General features: G+C 33.5%; 1 protein-coding gene across 3 annotated transcripts; it reads right to left on the bottom strand.

Moving 5' to 3' along the window:
• Positions 1 to 927: 927 nt before the first annotated feature.
• Positions 928 to 21,195, bottom strand: LOC125072072 (ceramide synthase 6-like). Of its 3 annotated transcripts, none has more exons than XM_047682576.1 (8): positions 20,883 to 21,195; positions 17,631 to 17,745; positions 4,553 to 4,774; positions 3,811 to 4,032; positions 3,370 to 3,488; positions 2,554 to 2,698; positions 1,734 to 1,825; positions 928 to 1,052 (listed from the first exon to the last, which is right to left on the bottom strand). In XM_047682576.1, exons 1-8 carry the CDS (start codon positions 21,059 to 21,061, stop codon positions 1,043 to 1,045), a joined length of 1,104 nt encoding a protein of 367 aa, XP_047538532.1. In that variant the 5' UTR covers positions 21,062 to 21,195; the 3' UTR covers positions 928 to 1,042. The 3 variants fall into 3 exon arrangements, with proteins under 3 accessions (XP_047538532.1, XP_047538531.1, XP_047538533.1); XM_047682575.1 differs by having other exon boundaries at positions 4,553 to 4,777; XM_047682577.1 differs by lacking the exon at positions 928 to 1,052 and having other exon boundaries at positions 1,730 to 1,825.
• Between the last annotated feature and the right edge of the window lie 1,314 nt (positions 21,196 to 22,509).

Consider the following 22,509-nt stretch of genomic DNA (forward strand, 5'->3'; position numbering starts at 1 on the left):
AGTCGAATCAAACATATTATAATTTATTATTATTATTATAACTTCCCCTTATACACACTTATATAAATTAGAACACAATGACCTCAACTTGAAATAAAAAAAAAAAATACAATGAATTTTTTAAAACATTTATGATATTCAATATCTTTGATATTTATTCTGCTGCCTTTGCAGCTTATCTTGTTGTTTCAGTATATGTTTATAATTTATCATAATTTAAAAATTATGACTTTTTTTTAAATATAATGGTTACAAGCAAACATATAGGCAATTCCAATGGTAGGGGTAATAAAGCTAAATAAATAACTTTGACCCTGTTTTGACATGACATCATAGGTTGAGATCAAAATTATCTGTTGTATTATTTTGTGAATACATGAGAAAATTACAGGTTCTGAATGTAGGCGCAGTTTTTATCGGAACTTTGGAAGTAAAATTAAAGGGAATATGTATGTAAGAAGATATGTTAATAATTATTTGTAGTTCACAATAAACCCGAGGTCTTGTAATGTAAATCTAAGGTCTGTTTACCTTTACTCCCATTGCCTTTGAAATATACTATAGTGCTGACTCAAACTTGATTGGGTTTTCTACAGAAAATCGTTGATGGATAGTATATATAATATATCATAAAACCAAATGTCCAACATAGCATGAAGGTCTATTTTAAGTTTTAACTGAAGTATATGCATTACTATTGCTAATATAATAAGTCGTTTAGATTTCATTTTCCTTTAGAATTTAAATACATAAAACCAATTATGATTCGTAATGACATTGGTTATGTTGCTTGCCATTAATACTCTCATTCTGTATGAGTAAATACTTTTCAATTTGTAAATGAATGTCATTAAAGTATATTATTTAGACAAAATTATTCTTTGATAAAAAATCAGCAATATGAACAATAAGTTAAAGACAAGAAATTCGTAATACAATATTTAAATTTGCTTATTTGTATATAATACATCTAAAAATAGCAGACATATTACCCGAGATCCAGCGAGGAGCTATAGACTTGCATGTTCCGCTAATGTTATATTTATGTGTGTCTGAAACAAATTACATATACATAATTATAAAAAAAATATTGAAATACATACATACATACACATTTTGTTTGTTTTTACTTTTGATTGCAGTTTTATTAAGTAATACTCTTTTTTTAAAATACATATTTGAATATAATTGTATCTGAATGAACGAATGTCCAGCATACATTGCAATAACTCTTTAAGTATGTTTAAAACTATAAACCATTATCCAATATGACTGGCATTGCAACATTATTCATGCACAAATCTCTGCAAGTTGTAATGTAAAATAAATAGTATAGAAGTTAATATTCTGAATCACCAACTAGTGACGAGTTACAACAAATTAAATCGTGTAAAAAAACTTCTCCTTGAAAAAATAAATACCTATATCACGTACTAAGTTTCATGATAACCTGTCAAGCAGTGCCAAAGTCAAAAGTCAAAGTAATATTAAACTGATATACCGATATCCATTATTACTAGCTTTTATTTAACATGGTCAAATCTTACGAGCTGAATTAGAATTACTTGCTCTAAATCTATAAAGTTACTATGGATCTTGATTCTACACCCTAGATTGGTTTCAGACAAAGGAGTCCCTCAACAGTCAACAGCATAGACACGAAATTTTGTACATAATACCTTGTTTTTAGAAACATTTGTTACTATTAATTTACTATACATAAGATTACTTACTTTTTATTATTGGCCCGCGAGGGCGAACTGTGATTAGAATGATTCGGACTGTCACTGAGTTCGGAACTTGAACTTCTTATGTCACCTTCCATCTGGAACAATATTTTTTATTTAACAAATAAACTTTTAACACAAAACCTCGTACAAAGCCAGGATGGTCCAACATATACGTTTTCTTAAACGAAATTCGGAGGCTTATATCTTGTGCTCAGCAATGAAGGGAGATATTGTTAGGCAACAATTAATCAGATAAAATTGATGTATCTACCAATTCGCAGTGGAACAAATTTTGCAGTATTTTTGAATGTCAATGAAGCCTTATTTAGCTACCTTGAATTGAGCAATTAGCGTATAATCACGACTTTTTCGAACTTATAAATATTGAATTGATTAATAAATTCGGCCGAGCCGCTGATCATTCGGCAATATTTTTTATTGTCAACACACACACTACACTTACACATACATATGTAATCTCATATATCGTTGAGTTTTAGTATGTGTGAGTGTACAGCGTCGTTGGTGTAGAAGTGTATACACTCGCGTGCCTCGGAAAGCATGTAAAGTTTACTGCGCCTGAACTCTTTCCGGTCGTGTTGGATTTGCGGTAACATCGAATTATAAGAGGGTATAGAGAATGTAAATGTATTTACGCACACACTTGTGCACTGCGTAGATACTAATACATCCTGCGTAGTTGGTCTACCTTAAGATTTGCCGCCGTGACCGGTCAGAACGATATAATCGTGTGCGTACAAGAAAACATACATACATTTTAAGATAAAAGATAATAAAAGAATATTTAGATGTCACAACATACCTGGCCAGCCTTGATAGTGTTATATGCGATCTGCAATATAAGGCACGTCCACACAATATGCAGAACTAATAGCAGGCAGAGCAACGAGTTGAAGATGTAGTAGGCGGGGAACATTGGCAGCAGCATAGGAGCCCGGATCGATGTACTGAAATTTCATAAACAAAATAAGCGGTTTACTTGGGGGTAGGGTTTTGTGAAAGCCCATCGGAGCCTCATCATATATTCTACCGCCAAATAGCAGTACTCAGTATTATGGTGTTCCGGTTTGAAGGGTGAGTGAGCCAGTGTAACTTTGGGCACAAGGGAGTTAACTTCTTAGTTCCCAAGATTTGTGGCGCATTGGCGATGTAAGGAATGGTTAATATTTCTTACAGCGCCATTGTCTATGGGCGATGCTGACCACTTAATATAAGGTGGCCCATTTAGTCGTCCGCCTACCTATACCATAAATAGAAAAAAAAATCTCAATAGTGTGTTTTTATTTCACGGCACTTAGTACTGTAAAACATCAAGGTCATTTCTTACTAATTTTATTGATAAATATAATATCATTCCGATTGTAATTATTGGTATTATCTTTGCTTAGAAAGAAAGGAAACTCGTAGCATACTTGAAATTGTTATCATCATAAATCACACCATACGGAAGACGTGACGTACGTTGCTACTTATGACTAAATACAGATCTACAAAGCGTGAGAGAGTACAACGAAAAATTAAATATTTTCCGGATTTATTTTATGTTATATGTTTTAGTGCATATTATAGGCCTGCTGTCACTTAAAGCGATTTATGTTAATACATTTTTTGGTCTTACCTCCAAATAATGTAGAACGGAAAGATGCCAACTCTAGTGCTGATCCAAGACACGATCAGGCCCAAGAACATTGTGTCGCAAGTCTTCTGATAGCGGGCGTATTTGGCTGCCTTCACCGCCTGGAAATCATCATAACAACATTTAATACAAATATAATTCCCTTGCATTACGAAAAGAATAAGACATTTTGACTACGGACAATTTGAGACATTCTAAGTGCACAAGTGTAAGTATACACATCAACACTAAACAGCCCGGCCCGGGCTTAGAACTTACAAGCTAGACATTAGGTCTAAGCCTACAATGCATTTTACCTAATAATATTTAAAAACATCAAAAAGATGGTAGCTTAAGCAACAAATTATAAACAATTTTGAATGATCAAATTCATTAATCAAATAAGATCTGAGAAGGAGAAACCAAAATAAAGAAAAAACGGACCTCAACAAATATATCAGCACAATCGTGCAATAACAGAACGAGGGTGCCGATACGATGCAGGTTGCAGACCCAGCTGAAGGACAGCAGCGCGATGGTGGCGATATGGTGCACGAACATCTGCCAGAAGTCTTTGCGTCTCACGTCCCAGAACTGCGACAGCGTCAGCGACCAGTAGAACGCTGCTGATATCATATAATACCACCACACGTCGTTTGTTAAACCCTGGAAATAAATATTTACACATATTTAAAGCAACGATTATTTAAAATATTCATACGTTTCTACAAAAAATCCTTTACTTGATGATAGTGCTTGGTGGAGCCGTCTACTCATTATTAATTAATTATTTATTATCTACCGTCAACCAGTAATTATGCGTACTGTTGTATTCTAGTTTGAAGTATTATTACAGGCTCATAACAGAATAGTTTTTATAGTAGGCGGCGTATTAGTGTGCAATTTATATTTAGCCCTCGTTGTCAACAGTCGAATTGTCTATGGGCGGAGATCAGTGAGCACTTACGATTTGGTAGCCCATTATAACGTCTGTCAACTTTCCTATAATAAATAATAAAGACTTGGTTGTCACCAAAATACCGAAGATTGTTAAAAACGAATATTATAAATGAACTATAAAAATATTACATATTATCTGTTGAAAAGATGTTTGATAAAAAATATGAGATAATATCGCAAACCTTAAAACTATTCAAATTAATTGTCTGGAGATTCTTCGACTCACCTGATGAGGATACCCAATATAGCACTGGTCAATGTCCCACAACCACTCCTTGTCCCAAAGTATGTAAAGGCCGAACACGAAGTTGCATACGTAGAAGCTGAACTTGAAGGCATTCTCGCAGAACTTCACAAGGGTCGATGGCTTGTCCTGACAGCGACGGAGGCGCCACCACCGCTCCACCTGTCGCTCTGTCATATCTAATTGTTTCGCTAGGGCGCATAGCTGCTGTAAATGACAAAATCAATAGAAGTGAATGTAGAATACGGTAGTCTACTTAGGGTAGGGCAAATGCTACCTAATTGTACAACGACTATTAGTAACAATGGCGCTATAAAAACATCAACATAAATCAAACCCGAATAAATACTAAGTATTGCTGTTTGGCGGTAGGATATCTGATAAGTGGGTGGTACCCACCCAGATGGGCTTGCATACTTGCACCTACCACCAAGTTCTATCGGCGTATTTTAACTGATTCGTTTATCTATGGTTAAAATTCAATGCTACCTAAATTATCTAGGTCTTTAAACCATTGAGAATTCTCAATAAAAAACCTAATATCATATCCGCTTCAGCCGGGATTAAAGCGCAATACTTCATGACCTATAGTAGATATCAATCTGAGCGAAGTATCCCCCGCAAGTCGCGAATTACGTAAGTCGAAATCAACGTCTGCATCTTTTGTTCATTATAAAAACGTTTGGCTGTTTTCATACGACACCGTTGCCGTTTTTGTCAGGGCCTTTGTGACACTGTACACGGTATTGTTGATCACGCGATTTCACCATACGTCATTTCTTTTGCGGCGCCTTGTGCAAACAGCTCACACAAATCTATCATAATAACAAAGAAAAATTACCATCTAAATCATTTAAATCTAATTACCTAAGACTATGAATATTTGCGTTGTGTCAATGTGATTTGGTGTGACCAACTATTAGAGAATCGAAATAAAAAATATAGCGATGGTGTTTAACGGATCATGAATTAAATCTATTTTTATGTAACATGGAATCTTACATAAAAATAGATTTAATTCGTAAGATCAGCATTGGCATTTCAAAATCGCCTAGGCCACAAAGCGTGTCCCATGACCCTATTTAGTATTAGAAATAATTGGTCGTGACGTAGTTAAGTGTTATTTTATTGGTTTTATTACTTGTTATATTATCGCCTTGGGTTTTTTACAGCAATGTACAATTTTATCAACTATAAGTTAAAGTGTTCTGTGTGAAGACGAGCCAATGTTCTGTTATTGAATACGTAATACTGTAGTCACGGAATTCCATAACGTACCTATAACGTAACTGTCATAAACTCACTGACATTTGTCTCTAAGCGAACAGGTTTGGCCTTGACGAGCCCATCGTATGAATGGAAAACAACGGATTTTCGGAAAACCTGTTATTACACGAGACAAGAAAATAGTAACGAGAAATCGTGCCTCGATTGTGCGTGTCCACGCGCTCCGAATGCACGTTCAATCGTTCGTTCCGTTTGGTTAGTCTCCTGGTTAGACATGACGGAACTGCGCGTGTTTGGAGTATCGTTAATAATTACGTCGAAACGCAACGAAAATAAATAGAACATTATATAAAGATCAATAAAATTGCAAAATTTATTACAAAAGAAGCGCACGAAAATTTTTCTTCATTTCTGTTTATAGATTTATTGGAATTACGTTATTTTTTTTTATTCTTTCATTTAGGTTTACTGACTGACCACCTGAAATATTAATAGGACCACCTAATGGTAAGTGGTCACCACAGTACATAAATATTGACATTTTAACAACATGAGACACTGGCTCACCAGCCTTTCCAGCTTGAACACAAATTGTCATGTCAGAAAGCCGCCGATGATTTCCATCTAAAACTGACTATCGAGACCATATTTATTTAGTTGTAGGGCTTTTTGCAAGCCTGTCTTGGTAGGTACCACCCACTCATCAGATATTCCATTGACCAGTAGCAACACTTGGTATTGGTGTGTTCCGGTTTGAAGGATGTGTATAACATTGTAACTACAGGTACAAGGGACACAAGATCTAAGTTCCCAATTATTTTTTTACGGCACCTTTTACTATTGGCAGGGGTGGTCATTTACCACCAGGTATCCTATCAATAAATAAAGCAAATACTGCTAATAATTATAAAACTTACAACAGCTTGATTAAAAAAAAACTTTGCAATTTAATTTTGGTAAGAGCAAGCTAAAAAAATGCTAAGCCATAAAATAAAAATGACATCGATAGAAAACGAACGGGGTTCTCTCGTTATCTGGAATACACGTAACTAAGATAAGAAACCTATTATCAGATGCCATTAATGTTCTAGTGGTTTAAAAGCATATATTATTATAAAAATACACATCAATAGTTTAGCGGTTGAACAGGTTTCTGGTTTAGATCTCGATTTATTTATCCAATTCCATATTTTAAGGCTAATGTTTTATAATAACATTTGCACACTAAGTCTACATTAACAGATATTTTAAAGACTCGTTGAAGCCGCGACTTCATTCGCTTGGAATTCAACCCGTCACGGTCCATTGCCATCGCGTAATTTTAACGTGTAGATTATCTATACTAATATTATAAATGCGAAAGTAACTCTGTCTGTCTGTCTGTCTGCTGCACTTTCACGGCCAAACCGCTAAGCCAAATTAGTTGAAATTTAGTATAAAGCAAGTTGGAACCAGACGGGAGGACATAGGCTATCTTGTTTACCAGCTTTCTAATAACAGTTACGCATACTTAATTTATAGATAAAAAAGATAGGTAGGGTAGGTAGGGTAGGTAGAGTAGGTAGGGTAGGTAGGGTAGGTAGAGTAGGTAGGGTAGTAGGTAGTTCACGGTAGAATGCGAAAGCGATCCCGTGGCGCCCGCCAAATAGATAGAGAGGGTACCTCTAGTTTTTTTAGTGGGTATTCGTGCACCGGGGCGCACTTGGCGTCCAGGGCACAGGCGAGTCCCACATAACCTCCAGCGAGATAAAAAAAAAGGTAACTCATAAGATCAATCGTTTTCCTTTATAATTTGATAGAATTTAATATATTTTTTATTAATCTAATTGAGGTAGATACTAATTCTTTAATCAAAATACTTCAAAGGTAATTTTATGTAGTTAATCTTTTAGTTCTGAAAGGAAAATGTGTAAGCAATAAAAAAATATAATTAAAACAAATCGAATAAATAATAAATATCACTGATTTTTAATAAGCGTAGCTTTATGACATTTTTATATGTTTTAGAAACTTCTCGAAATATTACGAGAATTCTCGGGATTTCCTATTTAACTATTCTCTAGTCCCGAGACATATAAGTCGGGAAACCTGAAACCTGGAATGTTACGATTCACGATACGTTCACGGCGGTCGTCTCCGCTGTTTGACAATTTTCAATCAAAGACTAGTAAACTGGTTAGGATATATTTGACTGCATACATATAAACACAGACATAGGTTCTCGCTTTAATCTCTATCTGTTATAATGCAATAGTACGCAAACTCCTAGAGCCGAGATGGCCCAGTGGCTAGAACGCGTGCATCTTAACCGATGATTTCGGGATCAAGCCCAGGCAGGCACCACTGAAATTTCATGTGCTTAATTTGTGTTTATAATTCATCTCGTGCTCGTCGGTGAAGGAAAACATCGTGAGGAAACCTGCATGTGTCTAATTTCAACGAAATTCTGCCACATGTGTATTCCGCCAACCCGCATTGGAGCAGCGTGTTGGAATATGCTCCAAACCTTCTCCTCAAAGGGAGAGGAGGCCTTTATCCCAGCAATGGGACATTTACGGGCTACTAATGCTAAAAAAAAAATGCTAATGCTACGCAAACTCTACATATCCGAAGAGTAATCAGACGCAGAACCAACGGGTTTACTTTACATAGTTTTTAATACATACGTTATACGAGTGTAACACTTCCAATTTCAGGGATTCGTACTCGGGAAATGATTATTGGCTTGTATTAACTATTTGGCCATTATCATCGCCAACGCGCAACCAACCTTGGTAGCTAAGATGTTATGTCCCTTGTACCAGTTGTTACACTAGTTCACTCACCCTTCAAACCGTAACACAACTAAGTATTGCTGTTTGGCGATAGAATATCTGATGAGTGGGTAGTTCCTATTTAGATAGGCATTCGACGGGCATTGGACAAAACCCTACCACCAAGTAACAATCAGGCAGTTTACAGGATTATATATGACTAACTTACTTTTGAAACCCAACATAGCCATATAAATTATTGCCGTTTTGCGATAAACTTCTTGCTGCGTAATACAATTTACCAGTTGACTTGAAGTTTTTTGTAGAAACCTAACCTGTAGATTCACAAACATTATTTACGATTTACTCATATTCAAAGAATCATCATATCATACGTACCTTTCTATAAAAACTTAAGTTTGCCTATTATATTTATCAGCTAATCCCAGTCTTTATTTACGTAAGCAACATTGTAGCAATACCTAACACAGGTTTGTATCTGATAGATGGCAAGGGTCAAATAGGCTATGTATATAAATTAATCGCCAGATAAATATGTTTGTTATATTTACGGAGTTCCTCATGAGCAATTGAAAGCGTTAATATATGGGAAGTCATTTGAAAAAACTTACCAAGTTTATCAATTTAAATTTCAATGCGATTTTAATAACTTTACTTCTTTTATCAATCATATGTACAGCCCACAAATTTTGGAGTAGGTTAGATACCACAAGTCATCCAACCAAGCAAACCAGAAATTTGTGCTGTGCATAAAATTGCCACATTACTACAACTCTTCCGGGGGAGTAAAACGAGGCAATGGAAGTATTAGTTACAATCGGCAAGTAAATTTAATTTCAGCAATTTGACGTCATTAGTTTTTAATGACGTCATCGTATGTGTATAAAATGACAAGATCGTTTTTCGTACTATCTAATGAACATGCCGTATCTAGTCGACTTCAAATCTGTGGTATATAGACTATTTCAATCACAGAAGTAAAGACAAACAAACAACTTCGACCTTGAATTGACGTGAAATAATTGGTCGAAATCTTGAACAGTAACATTGGAAAAAAAAATTAATTGGATATAAATAGTTAAAAAGGAATAGTGTAGTATTATTATTATTATTATTATTATTAAATAGAATTGTTCATAGTCATTATATTATAGCAGACCTATTATTAAATCGAATGGAGTAGTTATGTAAATATAGGTTATATATTTTATTTTTTTATGGTAGTAGGCGGACGCGCTTGTGGGTCACCTGATGGTAAGTGTTCACAGGCACCTTTACATGACATGACAATATCGCCGTATTCAATACTTCCTTATGTCGCCAGTGAGCTATCAACCTTGGGAGCTAAAATGTTATGTTCCTTGTGCCTGTAGTTACACTGGCTCACTCACTCTTTAAACCGGAAAATTACAATACTAAGTAATTAGTAATTTTCCGAATGAAATATGCCAATTGATTTAATTTATTATTAGTATTCTTTAATTTATTAGTATTTCTTAAACTTAAAAATTTAAATATAGTATCTTATGTGTAGAGGTAGCTTTATTTTCTATATAAATAATTTTGAGCAGATCTTCGATAGACCCGATCGAAATCTATCCACAATTATAGATAGTTAAAAAAAATAATTCTTATTCGACAACATATATCCGCAAAATTCGTATAATCGAGATATTTCGATATCAAATCCATGAAATTCAATGACATAGCATTTCAACGGGCGGCCATGTTTGACGTTTACGGATGCGTTCAGAAAGCTTTGTAAAGAATGATTGTGATTGTTAGTTTTCACCGTATACATAGAAACTATAGATGTTTGATAATCAAAACATATATAAAAAAAAATAGGAAAATAAACGATAGACCGTGTTTGTTTAGTTTTATTTATTTCAACCGAGCGAAGCCGGGTCTTCATCTAGTATAATATAATCTTGTAAAAACGATAGTGTTTGCAAGAGCGTACTTGAATAAAGTTTATTATGATCACAATTAAACAGATCAAAATTATAAATAGCTACTCTTACAAGACATGACCTCGTGGTAGCGAGAATGTTAAAAGCATTTTCTTGTTGAATTTAAAATCCAATTCTCAAATTGATAAACGAACTAGCACTATTGTTGAATTACATTTAGGCTATGATATATTTACTTTGACTTAAATCGACTTGGTTCTTTAGTACAGTACTGTATAGGCCGGTGGTTAGCTAGCCAGCTAATTTGCCATTTATGAATGTACATTTAATCTATGGCATAATTAAATATATTATTATATATTTATCCCTAAATGGGAAAGTAAGCCTCTCTGGTGCTGCTTAACGCTAAAACCTGAACCTATCTGAAATTTAAATGAAATTTATATGATAAGGTTGTTCGAAGCGGGGTACATAGGCTACATTTTTTTTTAATTCACCCCTCGAGGCGGTAAAATCGAAGGTATAAATTTGTATGCCTAACGTTTTATTAATTTTCGCGGGTAAATTAGCGCGTTCATATAGTAAGGTATTGCTCCTACTATTTAAAATAACTGTTCTAATATTCTAGGAAAGTTTCCGATTATATTGTAATGTATATCTTTATGACAATGTTGTCTCGCAAAATCGCTATACATGTAAATTAAAAAAAAAAAACCTCGATTCGTCAACAATTTTCTTTTGGGCGAGCTTTAGTATTTCCAAAAAATATAATCGATTAATAGCAAAAACGATTCGAACCATTCGATACAAGTTTTCGTCAAATATCCAATAATGCTTATGGTCCACTGTGTTAGTTTCGACAAATGCGCAAACAATGAGAAAATCAGATTAAATTACAGTGTCTAGTTTTTAACCTAAAACATATTTCGTAAGGTTATTCGCTTTGCATTTTTTCTCTTAAGCTCAGCGAGTTGAGACATTTGAGGTTATTTGTAACGATTGTGTATTTCTAAACAAAAAATTAAAAACCTTGATATAAGTTCAGCGATATTAATCTTCTATCGTCAAACAGCAATACTTATTAGCGTCGCGTTCCGATTTGAAGGATGAGTGAGTCAGTATACAAGAACAAGGAATAAATAGGTAATATCTTGGTCGCCAAGGTTGGTGCTGCATCGATGATGTTTGGGACTATTTTAACGGTTACTATTTTTACAGTGCCAAATTTAGTGGTCTATTTGCTAGCTTATCCAACTATGTATGTTCGTAGCTATCGATTCTTTGTGGTTATGCAACAATCCTAAATAATTTACAATAATAAGGAAGTGTATGAATTTTTCATACATTCAAAATCATATTTCTGTTCGTTAAGGCATCTAAAAACTTGGTCAAGAGCAAACATGTTAACCAGAGATAATCCTAGATGTCTCAATTATAATCGGGTTCACTATTAAGATAAGAAGATTTTCATTTATTTTATACTTATGAATTTCTCAAAAGTTACTTACTGACAGACATGAGAACTTTTTTGTTAATAAAAACCGATTCAACTTCTACGTGGAAGATGTAGTAATACGAGTAGTATTAAAAATTGGTGGTAGGGTTCAAGGCCGTCTGGACAGGTATCATCCACTCATCAGATATTCCACGTCAAACCAGCAGTACTCAATATTGTTGTGTTCCGGCTTGAAGGGCGAATGAGCCAGTGTAAATACAGTCGCAAAGGACATAAGATCTTAGCTCCCAAGGTTGGTGGCGCATTGGTGATGTAACGAATGGTTAATGTTTTTTACAGTGTCATTGTCTACGGGCGGTGGTGGCCACTTACCATCAGGTGGCCCATTTGCTTGTCCGTCTACATACATAATAAAAAAAGCATGCTTCGCTGTTAGGCTTATCCTAGTACACCACTAAAATGTGGCTGGGCAATACATTTAGCAAAACGTTTCATCCAACTCGCGCGGTTATTGCCACGATGATTTCCTTTACAGCTGAGATACCCCAGTGGTTCGAGAACGGAAATCTTAATCAAAGATTGATTAACTAACTTTATTAAATAATGAATTAACTTAATCGAAGATAAACAGGGCAAGTACCGCTGAATTTTCAAAGGTTTTTCTGTTTAAAATTAATCTCGTTATATATCACAACAGTCCGTCTTGAAACTATAAATATGCAGGGGTAAAATTGGGGTGACGGTTTATGTGCTATAGGTAAAGTTTAAAAAAAATCTATCAGCTGCTACAGCTATCAATTATTAATAATAAGCGGTTATAATCAGATATAATATTTAATAATAAAATAATTAGGAAAATAATAAACATAAAAATTATCTCATAGATTGTATATCTTTCGCAAAATTCTATTGTCTATTGTAAAAGAAGCCAGTCGTTTAAAAACGAATTTACTCAAAAATTAAAATATTGAAATAAGTGTTTTTTAAACAATGCTATCTACATCGAGAGCGACAATTGTTAATAATTCAAGGTCATTCTCGTTTCAATACAACATTCCTTGACATTCTGCAGAAATTTCAAAGATAATTTTCAAGTAAATGTATGGAAAATTTATTATCTCGTTTGGAGGTAACTGTCCTAAGTTGTGATAGGCCTTTTTTTATGGTATTGGTTGGCGGACGAGCATATGGGCCACCTGATGGTAAGTGGTCACCACCGCCCATAGACAGAGGCGCTGTAAGAAATATTAACCATTCCTTACATCACCTATGCGCCACCAACCTTGGGAACTAAGATGTTATGTCCCTTGTGCCTGTGATTACACAAGCCTGAAATTTTAATTATAAACGATTCCGAATAAACTTGATCTAATGTGTTTCAAAATTAAATATGAGATCTATTAAATAACAGTTTACATTTTCAATAACTCAAACTCAAATTCCTTTATTCAATATAGAAGGTCAATATGGAAGATCATTCTCATTGATGGTCAAATTAAACACTACCACCGGTTCGGAAAAGGAAACACCCTGACCTGAGAAGAACCGGCGAAAGAAACTGAGCGGGTCTTTTTTTTTACGTCAAATTAATTATATACATAATTGTATATGAATAGAAACAGCCAGGTGGCGATCGTTTCATTCCCAAGGTGTACTATCAAATTTAAACTCACTAATTGTATAGTAACCTTTCGCACACAAGCGTTCCTTAACAATTTTTTTAAATTTCGCAACAGAAGCATTTTGAACGCTTTCTGGGATCCTGTTGTAGAAGCGTATACATTGCCCCACAAAAGAGTTACCGACTCTATGCAGTCGAGTAACAGGAGTAACAAGATTGTGTTTGTTCCTTGTACCAATGTTATGAGAATCACATTTTCTCATAAAAACATTAATATTTTCCGTACATACAAAACATTACAGAATATATATTGAGAAGCAACAGTCAATATCTTAATTTCTTTAAATTTATACTTTAATGATTCCTTGGCTCCTAGGTTATAGATTGCGCGAATAGCCCTCTTCTGCAGCATAAATATAGTATAGATAGCGGCTGAGTTACCCCAATGCATAATACCGTAGGACATTATACTGTGAAAGTAACTGAAATAAACTAGGCGAGCCGTATCATCATCGGTAAATAATCTAATTTTTTTGACCGCAAATGCCGCAGTACTCAGTCTACCCGCCAATCCGTTTATATGGGGGAGCCACTGTAACTTGGCATCAAGAGTAAGGCCAAGAAATTCAGTTGTTTCAACTGGATCCATCGATTCCCCATTGATAAGTACATCGGGTTTTACATTTTGCACGTTTGGTGTGCTAAATTTTACAATTTTAGTTTTTTTATTATTCAGCCTAAGGTTATTTACGCTAAACCACTGTACTATATCAGACATAGCTTTACGCTTAACTTTAAGCTTAGATTGCCCAGTAACTAACCGAAGAGTTTCATGTGTTTATATATTCATCTCGTGATCGGGGGTAAAACACTGTGAAGAAACCTTAATGAATCGTATGAAAATTTCTATATGCGTATCCATCAGCCCGCTTTGGAGCAACGTGGTGGAGAAGGCTACAAATCATATCTACATTTACAAACTGTGACGTTACATTATTTGCTTTGAGCATTTTTTTAATAACAATAGAAATTAAAACATCTCGCCTGAGGAGTCAAACAGTGAATTATTATCAATGACAAGAAATTAAATTGGATCAACGACTCCAGACCAGTTCCAGACCAGTTCTGTGCCCTCCGAAATCAACGGTGAAAGCGAGATTTAATTTTAGGTAGTTTAATTTCGGTGCTCCGTTTTCCGGGCCTTAGTTTCTATTCTAGGCGTTTCGTTTCCTTTAGGTTACTAATTATTGCTTACTAAAAGCGACTACTGTAAAATGACAATCGCTGTGAACAATGACAATTCTACTAATGGATTTATCAAAATTCTTGTCCTAACTTTTAAATTTCAACGTCAATTCAAATAATAAATGTAAGTTTATTATATACCACAGATTATAGATAGCCTAAATACCACAAGTCATAACTTTTCAATTTAAGTAACTACTGTAAGGTTTACAAAAAATTTTAGTTAGGCTAAATAGCACAAGCCTATCCAGTCTGAAAGAGACTCTTGCCGCGCACCTATTTAGATTTAATAACGACGATGAGAATTTTTGATTTATCAATATCATAATTTAATTTGAAGAACACAAAAATTTTATAACATTGTTCTGTTCTTAATATCTTTATTTATCTTTACTTCTTCTAACATCGGAATAAGCTAAAATTTAATAATACATTATTTGCATAAAAGCTTCAATTTTTAAATAGCAGACAGTAATTCCACTAACTTATTGAGTTTAATATTCATATACGTTCTCAATTCTATTCCGATCAAACCGCAACCAGATCGTTGTGCTAGTAGAATAGGAAAACGACTAAGCGGCAACGATTTCGTTGCGATTTCATTGCGATTAATTGACAATTTGGAATTTGAACTGTCCTGTCCTGTCCTGTTAACTGTATATAATGTGATTTTTAAACACGCTGGAAAAACGCGTTACGCGTTTCCCGCGCATTGAAGTAGGTGGGGGGGACGTGGAACTCACCGGTGCTCATAAACAATAATAAACACTAAAAACCAGCGATAACCTCTCCGTCTCTTCGGCGGGCGCCACGCGATAGCTTTCGCCCGTACAACTAAAGCCTTGCGTAACGTCATCTTATTCGGAAAATATGACAGGGTTACTGTTCTATATAAAAAACACGCTGTATCTGTCCTAGTCTAGATCTGTAGTTATTACAATATATTACTGGGCCCCGTTATACTGTCGCTCAGACAGCACGATAGCGTAGGTAGATGACAAAGTGACATACTTAAGAAAAATAAGAGGCCTTATGGAGTCGGCACCATTCTAGCTTGCACATAGCAACATATTTTAACATATCAAACGACAGACAATATACATCAATATTAATCTAAACAATCGAGAATTTCATTATATTATTTTAGTTGATATATTTTAAGTTAGAAAAACTTGGATAAGTTCGATATAGTTAGTTGAAATCTCTACTAAGTCGCTTCCGGCCGTCCGTACGTTTATATATTTTTATCTACGCAACAGATTTTAATGCGTTTTTCATCAATGAACAGAGTCGAAAGAAAGTCGAAGGAAGGTTTATAAAGCCGAGACTGGCCACTTTCCCAGTCGGAAATTCTAATATATATTTTTTAATTTATTTTCATGGTTTTTGTAATATATGATTGTACAATATGCAAATAGTCATTCACTTTACATAAAAAAGCGGCTCCAATAAACTTTGCAAACTTATAAAATCAAAGTAATATCTAAAGTTAATAATTTCTGAACAAAATATAGATACAGTTTAAAGGATGAGTGAGCTCGGCACAAGTGACATAGAATATTAGATCCCAAAGTTGAAATTAAAATAAATATATATATATATCAGCAATGGTAAATATTTCTACATCATCTACATCAGATGTAATGAACGGTGACCACTTAAAATCAAGTAACGCATTTAGCAGACCGTCGATAAGCTTGAAATAAAAAATAAAACTTTTTTATGGCATTGGTTGGCGGACGAGCATATGGGCCACCTGATGGTAAGTGGTCACCATCGCCCATAGACAAAGGCGCTGTAAGAAATATTAAACATTCCTTACATCACCTATGCGCCACCAACCTTGAGAACTAAGATGTTATGTCCCTTGTGCCTGTGATTACACTGGCTCACTCACCCTTCTAACCGGAACACAACAATACAGTGTACTGTTATTTGACGGTAGAATATCTGATGAGTGGGTGGTACCTACCCAGACGGGCTTGCACAAAGCCCTACCACCAAGTAAACTATATAAATAACCTGGCAGTGATTAATTCTATGCCAGATTGACAATTAAGTTCTTTTTTTAAAAAACGTGTGCAATTCTCGCGATAATATTAAATGCATAAAAACTGAAGTGCATATTGTTAAAAATATGTACATGTGCAGACCACTGCAAACGAATCAGAGATTAACTTATCTCCGATCCGTTTGTTGATAATAAGCTTACTGCGGTGGTATTTCGCGTTTGTTTATATTCCGTGTGATTTAATGCGGCAATATAAAACTATTCCCGTATACCTTATTCTTAACAAATATATGTAGACAGCTAAATTTTAATTAAATGTTCGCAGAAAATTAAACGTATATTAATCACCCAGGCAGAAAAGATTCTATTTTTTAAACGCGACGTATTCCAATTTGTCTCATTTTAATTTCATCGAAAGTTAATCGATTTTTTTTACCCACTAAAACCCCTGCGAATCGTTTTTTAAAGCCCTGGGCATAGGGCCTATTGGGGTCCAAGACGACGCATTCGTCGTATTTGGTGGTCTCCGCGGCATGGAAAGGGGAATGGAGTTATGTAGGATTTTTACACACATCTCTACAATTAGCCCCCGTTCGTGGCTCTTGGGATAGTCGGAGAATGTTTATACATTTAATAAGATACTAATTTTTTATTAATTTAACCAATGATTAGAAGAACAAAACGAATTATAACTCCAATAATATCACACTTTTCTTCCTAAACTCGAATACTAAACAGTTAGCTACAACATAAGTTATAAAACGCTGATTGTGATTGCGGCTCTTTTTTTACAAATATATTATAATTTGTTACCTGTTTCGTACGAGGGGAGGCTTTATACGCTGCTTCTAGTTTAGGATTCGGTGGGGGCTTCTTAGGTTTCGTGCCTTTAATCCCTAGGTACCTTCCAAACGGAGAGTATACATATCTGCAAAGAAATCATTATTCGTTTATATTTATTTATATCTGACGTTATGATTGGATAACCTTTTACCTACTGATAGGGGAAATCACAATTCTTGAGGAAAATAAGTATCTACTCAAAAGACGGTTTTTCAAGTAATAAATAAAAATTATAACACTTTTCCGTCCTGTGCGATGATTCTAAGTTGAGGTATTTTTTACTAAATGTTTTTGTCAAATAAATGTCAAATTTTAAACAAAAATGGCAGACCAGTTTTTTTGTTTAATAAACGTAGGCAGTTGTGCTACCTGACGGTAAGTGGTCACCCCAAATCGTAGACATTTACGCTCAGAAATATTATCTATTCCTTATCACACGTATGCGTCACGAACTTTAATACCTAAGATATTATGTCCCTCGTGCCAGTAACACTTGCTTACTGACCCTTCAAATGTTAACACTACAATTTCTAAAGAGACGTTATACCATATGTAGTTACAATGGGTTAATACACTGTCGGCCAAAAGTTTGAGACCACTTGTGTAAAACTTTATCATCGACGAATTATTATAAAGATTACACATAATGGAAAAATCAGCGCACCTGCCTATTCTATAATGCCTAATCAACGAATGTCCAAAATAGCAGTGATATTTTTTTTACAGTGGTTTTACATAACGAAGGCTAATCTGACCATTATTGCAATCTTGCCATTAATTTAACACGAATCTCGAAAGTCTCGCAACTAGGGGACTGGCGGTTATCAAGATAGCCCACGCTCGGGAAGACCGAGAAGTACCACTTTCAGCAGAGATAATAAAGACATTACATGATGAATAGACCTCCATAGAACACAATAAATCCCTATCTGAACCTGTGTCGTTGACAGGAAATAAACGATTGAGAGCTACTGTTAAAAAACGATTATTATTATACACATATTATTATACACATATATTTATCGATTATGGTTACAAATAGATTTTTATTTCGGATACCCAACAATATTGGCTATGGTTACGGACCTCCATAACATCCCTGAAGGTATTTTAATGCAAGGGACGGATCATATTCATTTGGACATGTTATTGTATACGGCTACATATTATTGCACTATTTAATAATGAAACCGCTTGAAATGCACATCTATATATTTTTTTTATCTTTATTTTCCATTTCACTACTTTAATAAACAACTCAAGCATTTGGCCAGCTGTATATATATATTGTACTGCAGAAAGCAAATTATATAATTCTCTGTTTATCAGCGGTAAATAATAAAATTAATTTATGAGATAAGATTATCTTCGGTGTCACTTTTTACAGATGACACAGTTTTGAAAGATAAAACTTTGACAAGTTTACACATCATTGTACATTATTAAATAAAACTTATTGTTTTCATATGAAAAATGACTCATGAAAACTGTTTAGGGTAGAAGATTACGCTTTTTTAATAAATGCAATAAATTATTAAGAAATGAATGAGCGACACTAAAAACTTATTTTAAACAATAAGGTAACACATCAGTTAATTAAGTATAAAAAAATGTTAATGTTTAACGATAATGTTATCAACTTACTCAGATAACTTACACTTAACCATATTATCTGATCTTTGAATAAAACCTTTTATCTTTACTGGTTTAAATAGAAGCCATTAAATATTATGCACTGCATAAAATATTCTCTTAAAATATTTACGATACTACTACAATATTTTTTATTGGTCTCATGTAAAGTATTGGAATATATATTTTATTTAGTAAATTCACAATATCAGGGCTTCGATAAATACATTGTATTACATCTGTCTCGTTTTCCTTGTACTATATAATTATTCCTATTAATAGTTATTTTCAATGTAGTTTAAATACACATAATTTTATGCATTGGATACCATTACATAATTATATACATATTAAGTTAATATGTATGTCATGTTGGCCAATGTCTTTAAAGTAAAGAATAAAATTTAATATATCCAAAAAAAAATTCACACAATTATTTGACAAAGAGGTATTGTTCTAAAATATATGGATCTTAGTTGTAACTTGCGAATGCCAAAACTGTGTCAAGGAGTTACTATGAAGGTCTAATTTTTTAAAACTGCCTCATTGCTAGCTTCTGCATATACGATGAGATTTGTGGTTAAAATCACAGCCAATCAAAGTTGATATGTCTAAAATTGCCAATAATCCATTGTTAAAAATTTGGTGGTGTACACCGGAAACCATAAAAAGATTTTGGTCCAACCTCCTATTATAGTGGATTGCAACCTCATTGAACTTTAACTGCAATGATGATACACACAATATTATCTCTAAGGTAATTTACAATTCGTTGGAAATTTGAAAAATGGAAAATCCAAAATAAAGAAAATAAAATACTGCTTATGTTTTATTAGTATTTAATTACAACTTAATTCCATATATTATTATTGTTTTTAATTTTGTTTATTGTTTATTTTAAAAACATCACATTAAATTGACTAGAATTAATTTTTTTAGGTGTTTTTTCATAGTAATCATTTCAAGTAATGAATCATGTAGACTAATGAAATGAACACATTGTTGAAATAAAATAGGTATTCAAAATACTTATGTTTATATTTATAAGTCCATGCACCTTATGAACTTCATTTGCATATTAAATGATGATTAAAAAAATTGTACCAAATATTTTGAACATATTAGTATTTCAAGGTTACGAAACGATAAAATTGATAATTATAAGTCGTGGTTAACATGTGATGATACTATTGTTTATTTTATCTCAATAAATCTATTGGACCTTTTTATGTCAAGATAATAAGTGAGAATAATTGCATGTAATAGATGTTAATGATAAATTAAATAGAATGTGATAATTTTAAGTCAACAATAAACCAAATTAAAAACGATCTTAATATATGGAATTAACTTTTATTTAATATAAACATAAGCAATATTTTATGGACAAGCCAGTTTTTATTGAAAATTAAATTAATTCAATCAATTATCATATTAATAGAGTTTTAAATAACCACTTGGATAACATTATTGGTTTTATAATTCACGAATTCATCATGATAACGAAAGAATGGTTATGACTCAAGATACCGTTTACGCCCCCGAAAACTAAATGCGTGACAAACAATAAACTTCATAAGTTACACTTACCTTTCTAGTACATAACGAATAGTTATGAAAAGCAGTGCTAACGGTATTGGGAAGAAGACATGCCGATGGTCGGTATAAATTACAGCCTTATCAGGCCGGGGCGCGAGGTCGGCCCATGTAGAATTAGGTGGTAGCCACACATCTTCATTCCAAAACGCGTCTATAAGCGGCCGCAGCATTTCGCTATTAATCACTAATGTAAACAAGATCACTAAATCTAGTATTAATATACTAGAATTCAACGATAAATCCAATTTCTATCCATCGACTGCTACTAATTTGATTTAATGACGGACGGAGCGCGGAGTGCGGGCTGTACAGTCACAGATAATACAATTACGAGATTTAAGTCCCCTACACACGCTCTGTCTTGTCTGTAAATAACATTAATATATATATTATAGAATATATTATCTATGGCTAAAAATGTACAGGCTGTATAAACGAAACAAGCTCGTGTAGATTTAGTCTTGGTGTTTTAGATATATATATTAGTATCATAATTTTATTACTTGTTGTTGAGCAACAACAGGCTCATCATAATAGGATTCGGAAATAAATTACAATATTGAGTCATTTAAACTTTAGATAAGCTGAAAATGAAATCTTACCATCCGAAAATTGAACTTCACACAACAATTGTAAAAGTCACGATTTTAGACTTATTTGATATACATGCTATATTTCCGTCCTCATCTGCGGAAACTAATTTATGTAACCAGAAGGTACGATGGCGCGTGTGGCCGGGGCATTACAAGGGTAATGCATAGACTTCCGCTCTGTAAAAAGACAACTATACATTCAAATTAACTGACAGAAATAATTTTTGTCATACTATTTTTTAACAAAAAAATTAATATACAATTATACATAATAATCTCACATTTTTGTTTTTATCCCTTACATATAATAAGCTTGTTGCACATATTTCTATCATATTTTGTTTAAATTATGTTTTTAATAAAATAATTATAATGAAAGTGATATAAAAAAAAATACAAATAAGTTACGGATGCGGGTTGCGGGGAGAACAATATGTACAATATGATTATTATTTCACGTTTGATCATAAATGGGACAACATTATAAATTGATACCAATAATTTTATAATACAGAATCTTTTTTATTTACTTTTTATAATTAACATAGTAACACTTTATTGCCGCTATGTGTTAAGATTTAAGAAAAAAAAAACAGATGATTATCATCTAAATGTAAAATTTGTATACTTAAAGAAAATCTAAGTAAAGGCTGATTTAACGAAAAGTCTACATCTGGTATAAATTATTTAACACTTAACGTGTAAAGTAAAACGTGTTACGCCTAACAATAATTTTCCTATAGTCCCATATTTCGATTTACCGCAAAATAGGATTTTTTCCTGATTATGTTTTTCTCATATTAAAATAATATATTAATATTTCATATTCGATAAGAATGTAACTTATTTTTTGTTGTCTTTGTGAGAGAAAGAGAGCTATATATATAATAGTACTACCTAATGAGTGACTGAGACTTCATAAAGACGACGAAACGAAAACAACGAACGCTTTCGCTCTTCCATTATAATTACAGCTCTGGTAAAATGATTATTTTTTATCAGTGTTTTTTTTTTCGTGGTATATT

This window comes from Vanessa atalanta, chromosome 20 (genome assembly GCF_905147765.1).
Source record: "Vanessa atalanta chromosome 20, ilVanAtal1.2, whole genome shotgun sequence".
NCBI classification, from domain to species: domain Eukaryota; kingdom Metazoa; phylum Arthropoda; class Insecta; order Lepidoptera; family Nymphalidae; genus Vanessa; species Vanessa atalanta.

Coding starts and splice junctions, on each gene's coding strand:
- LOC125072072 (XM_047682575.1), bottom strand. CDS start 21,061: ATGCTGCGGCCGCTTATAGACGCGTTTTGGAATGAAGATGTGTGGCTA. Junction 4,033..4,552: donor ATATTGGGTATCCTCATCAG/GTGAGTCGAAGA, acceptor ATTTATTTCCAG/GGTTTAACAAACGACGTGTG. Junction 3,489..3,810: donor GTGCTGATATATTTGTTGAG/GTCCGTTTTTTC, acceptor GATGATTTCCAG/GCGGTGAAGGCAGCCAAATA.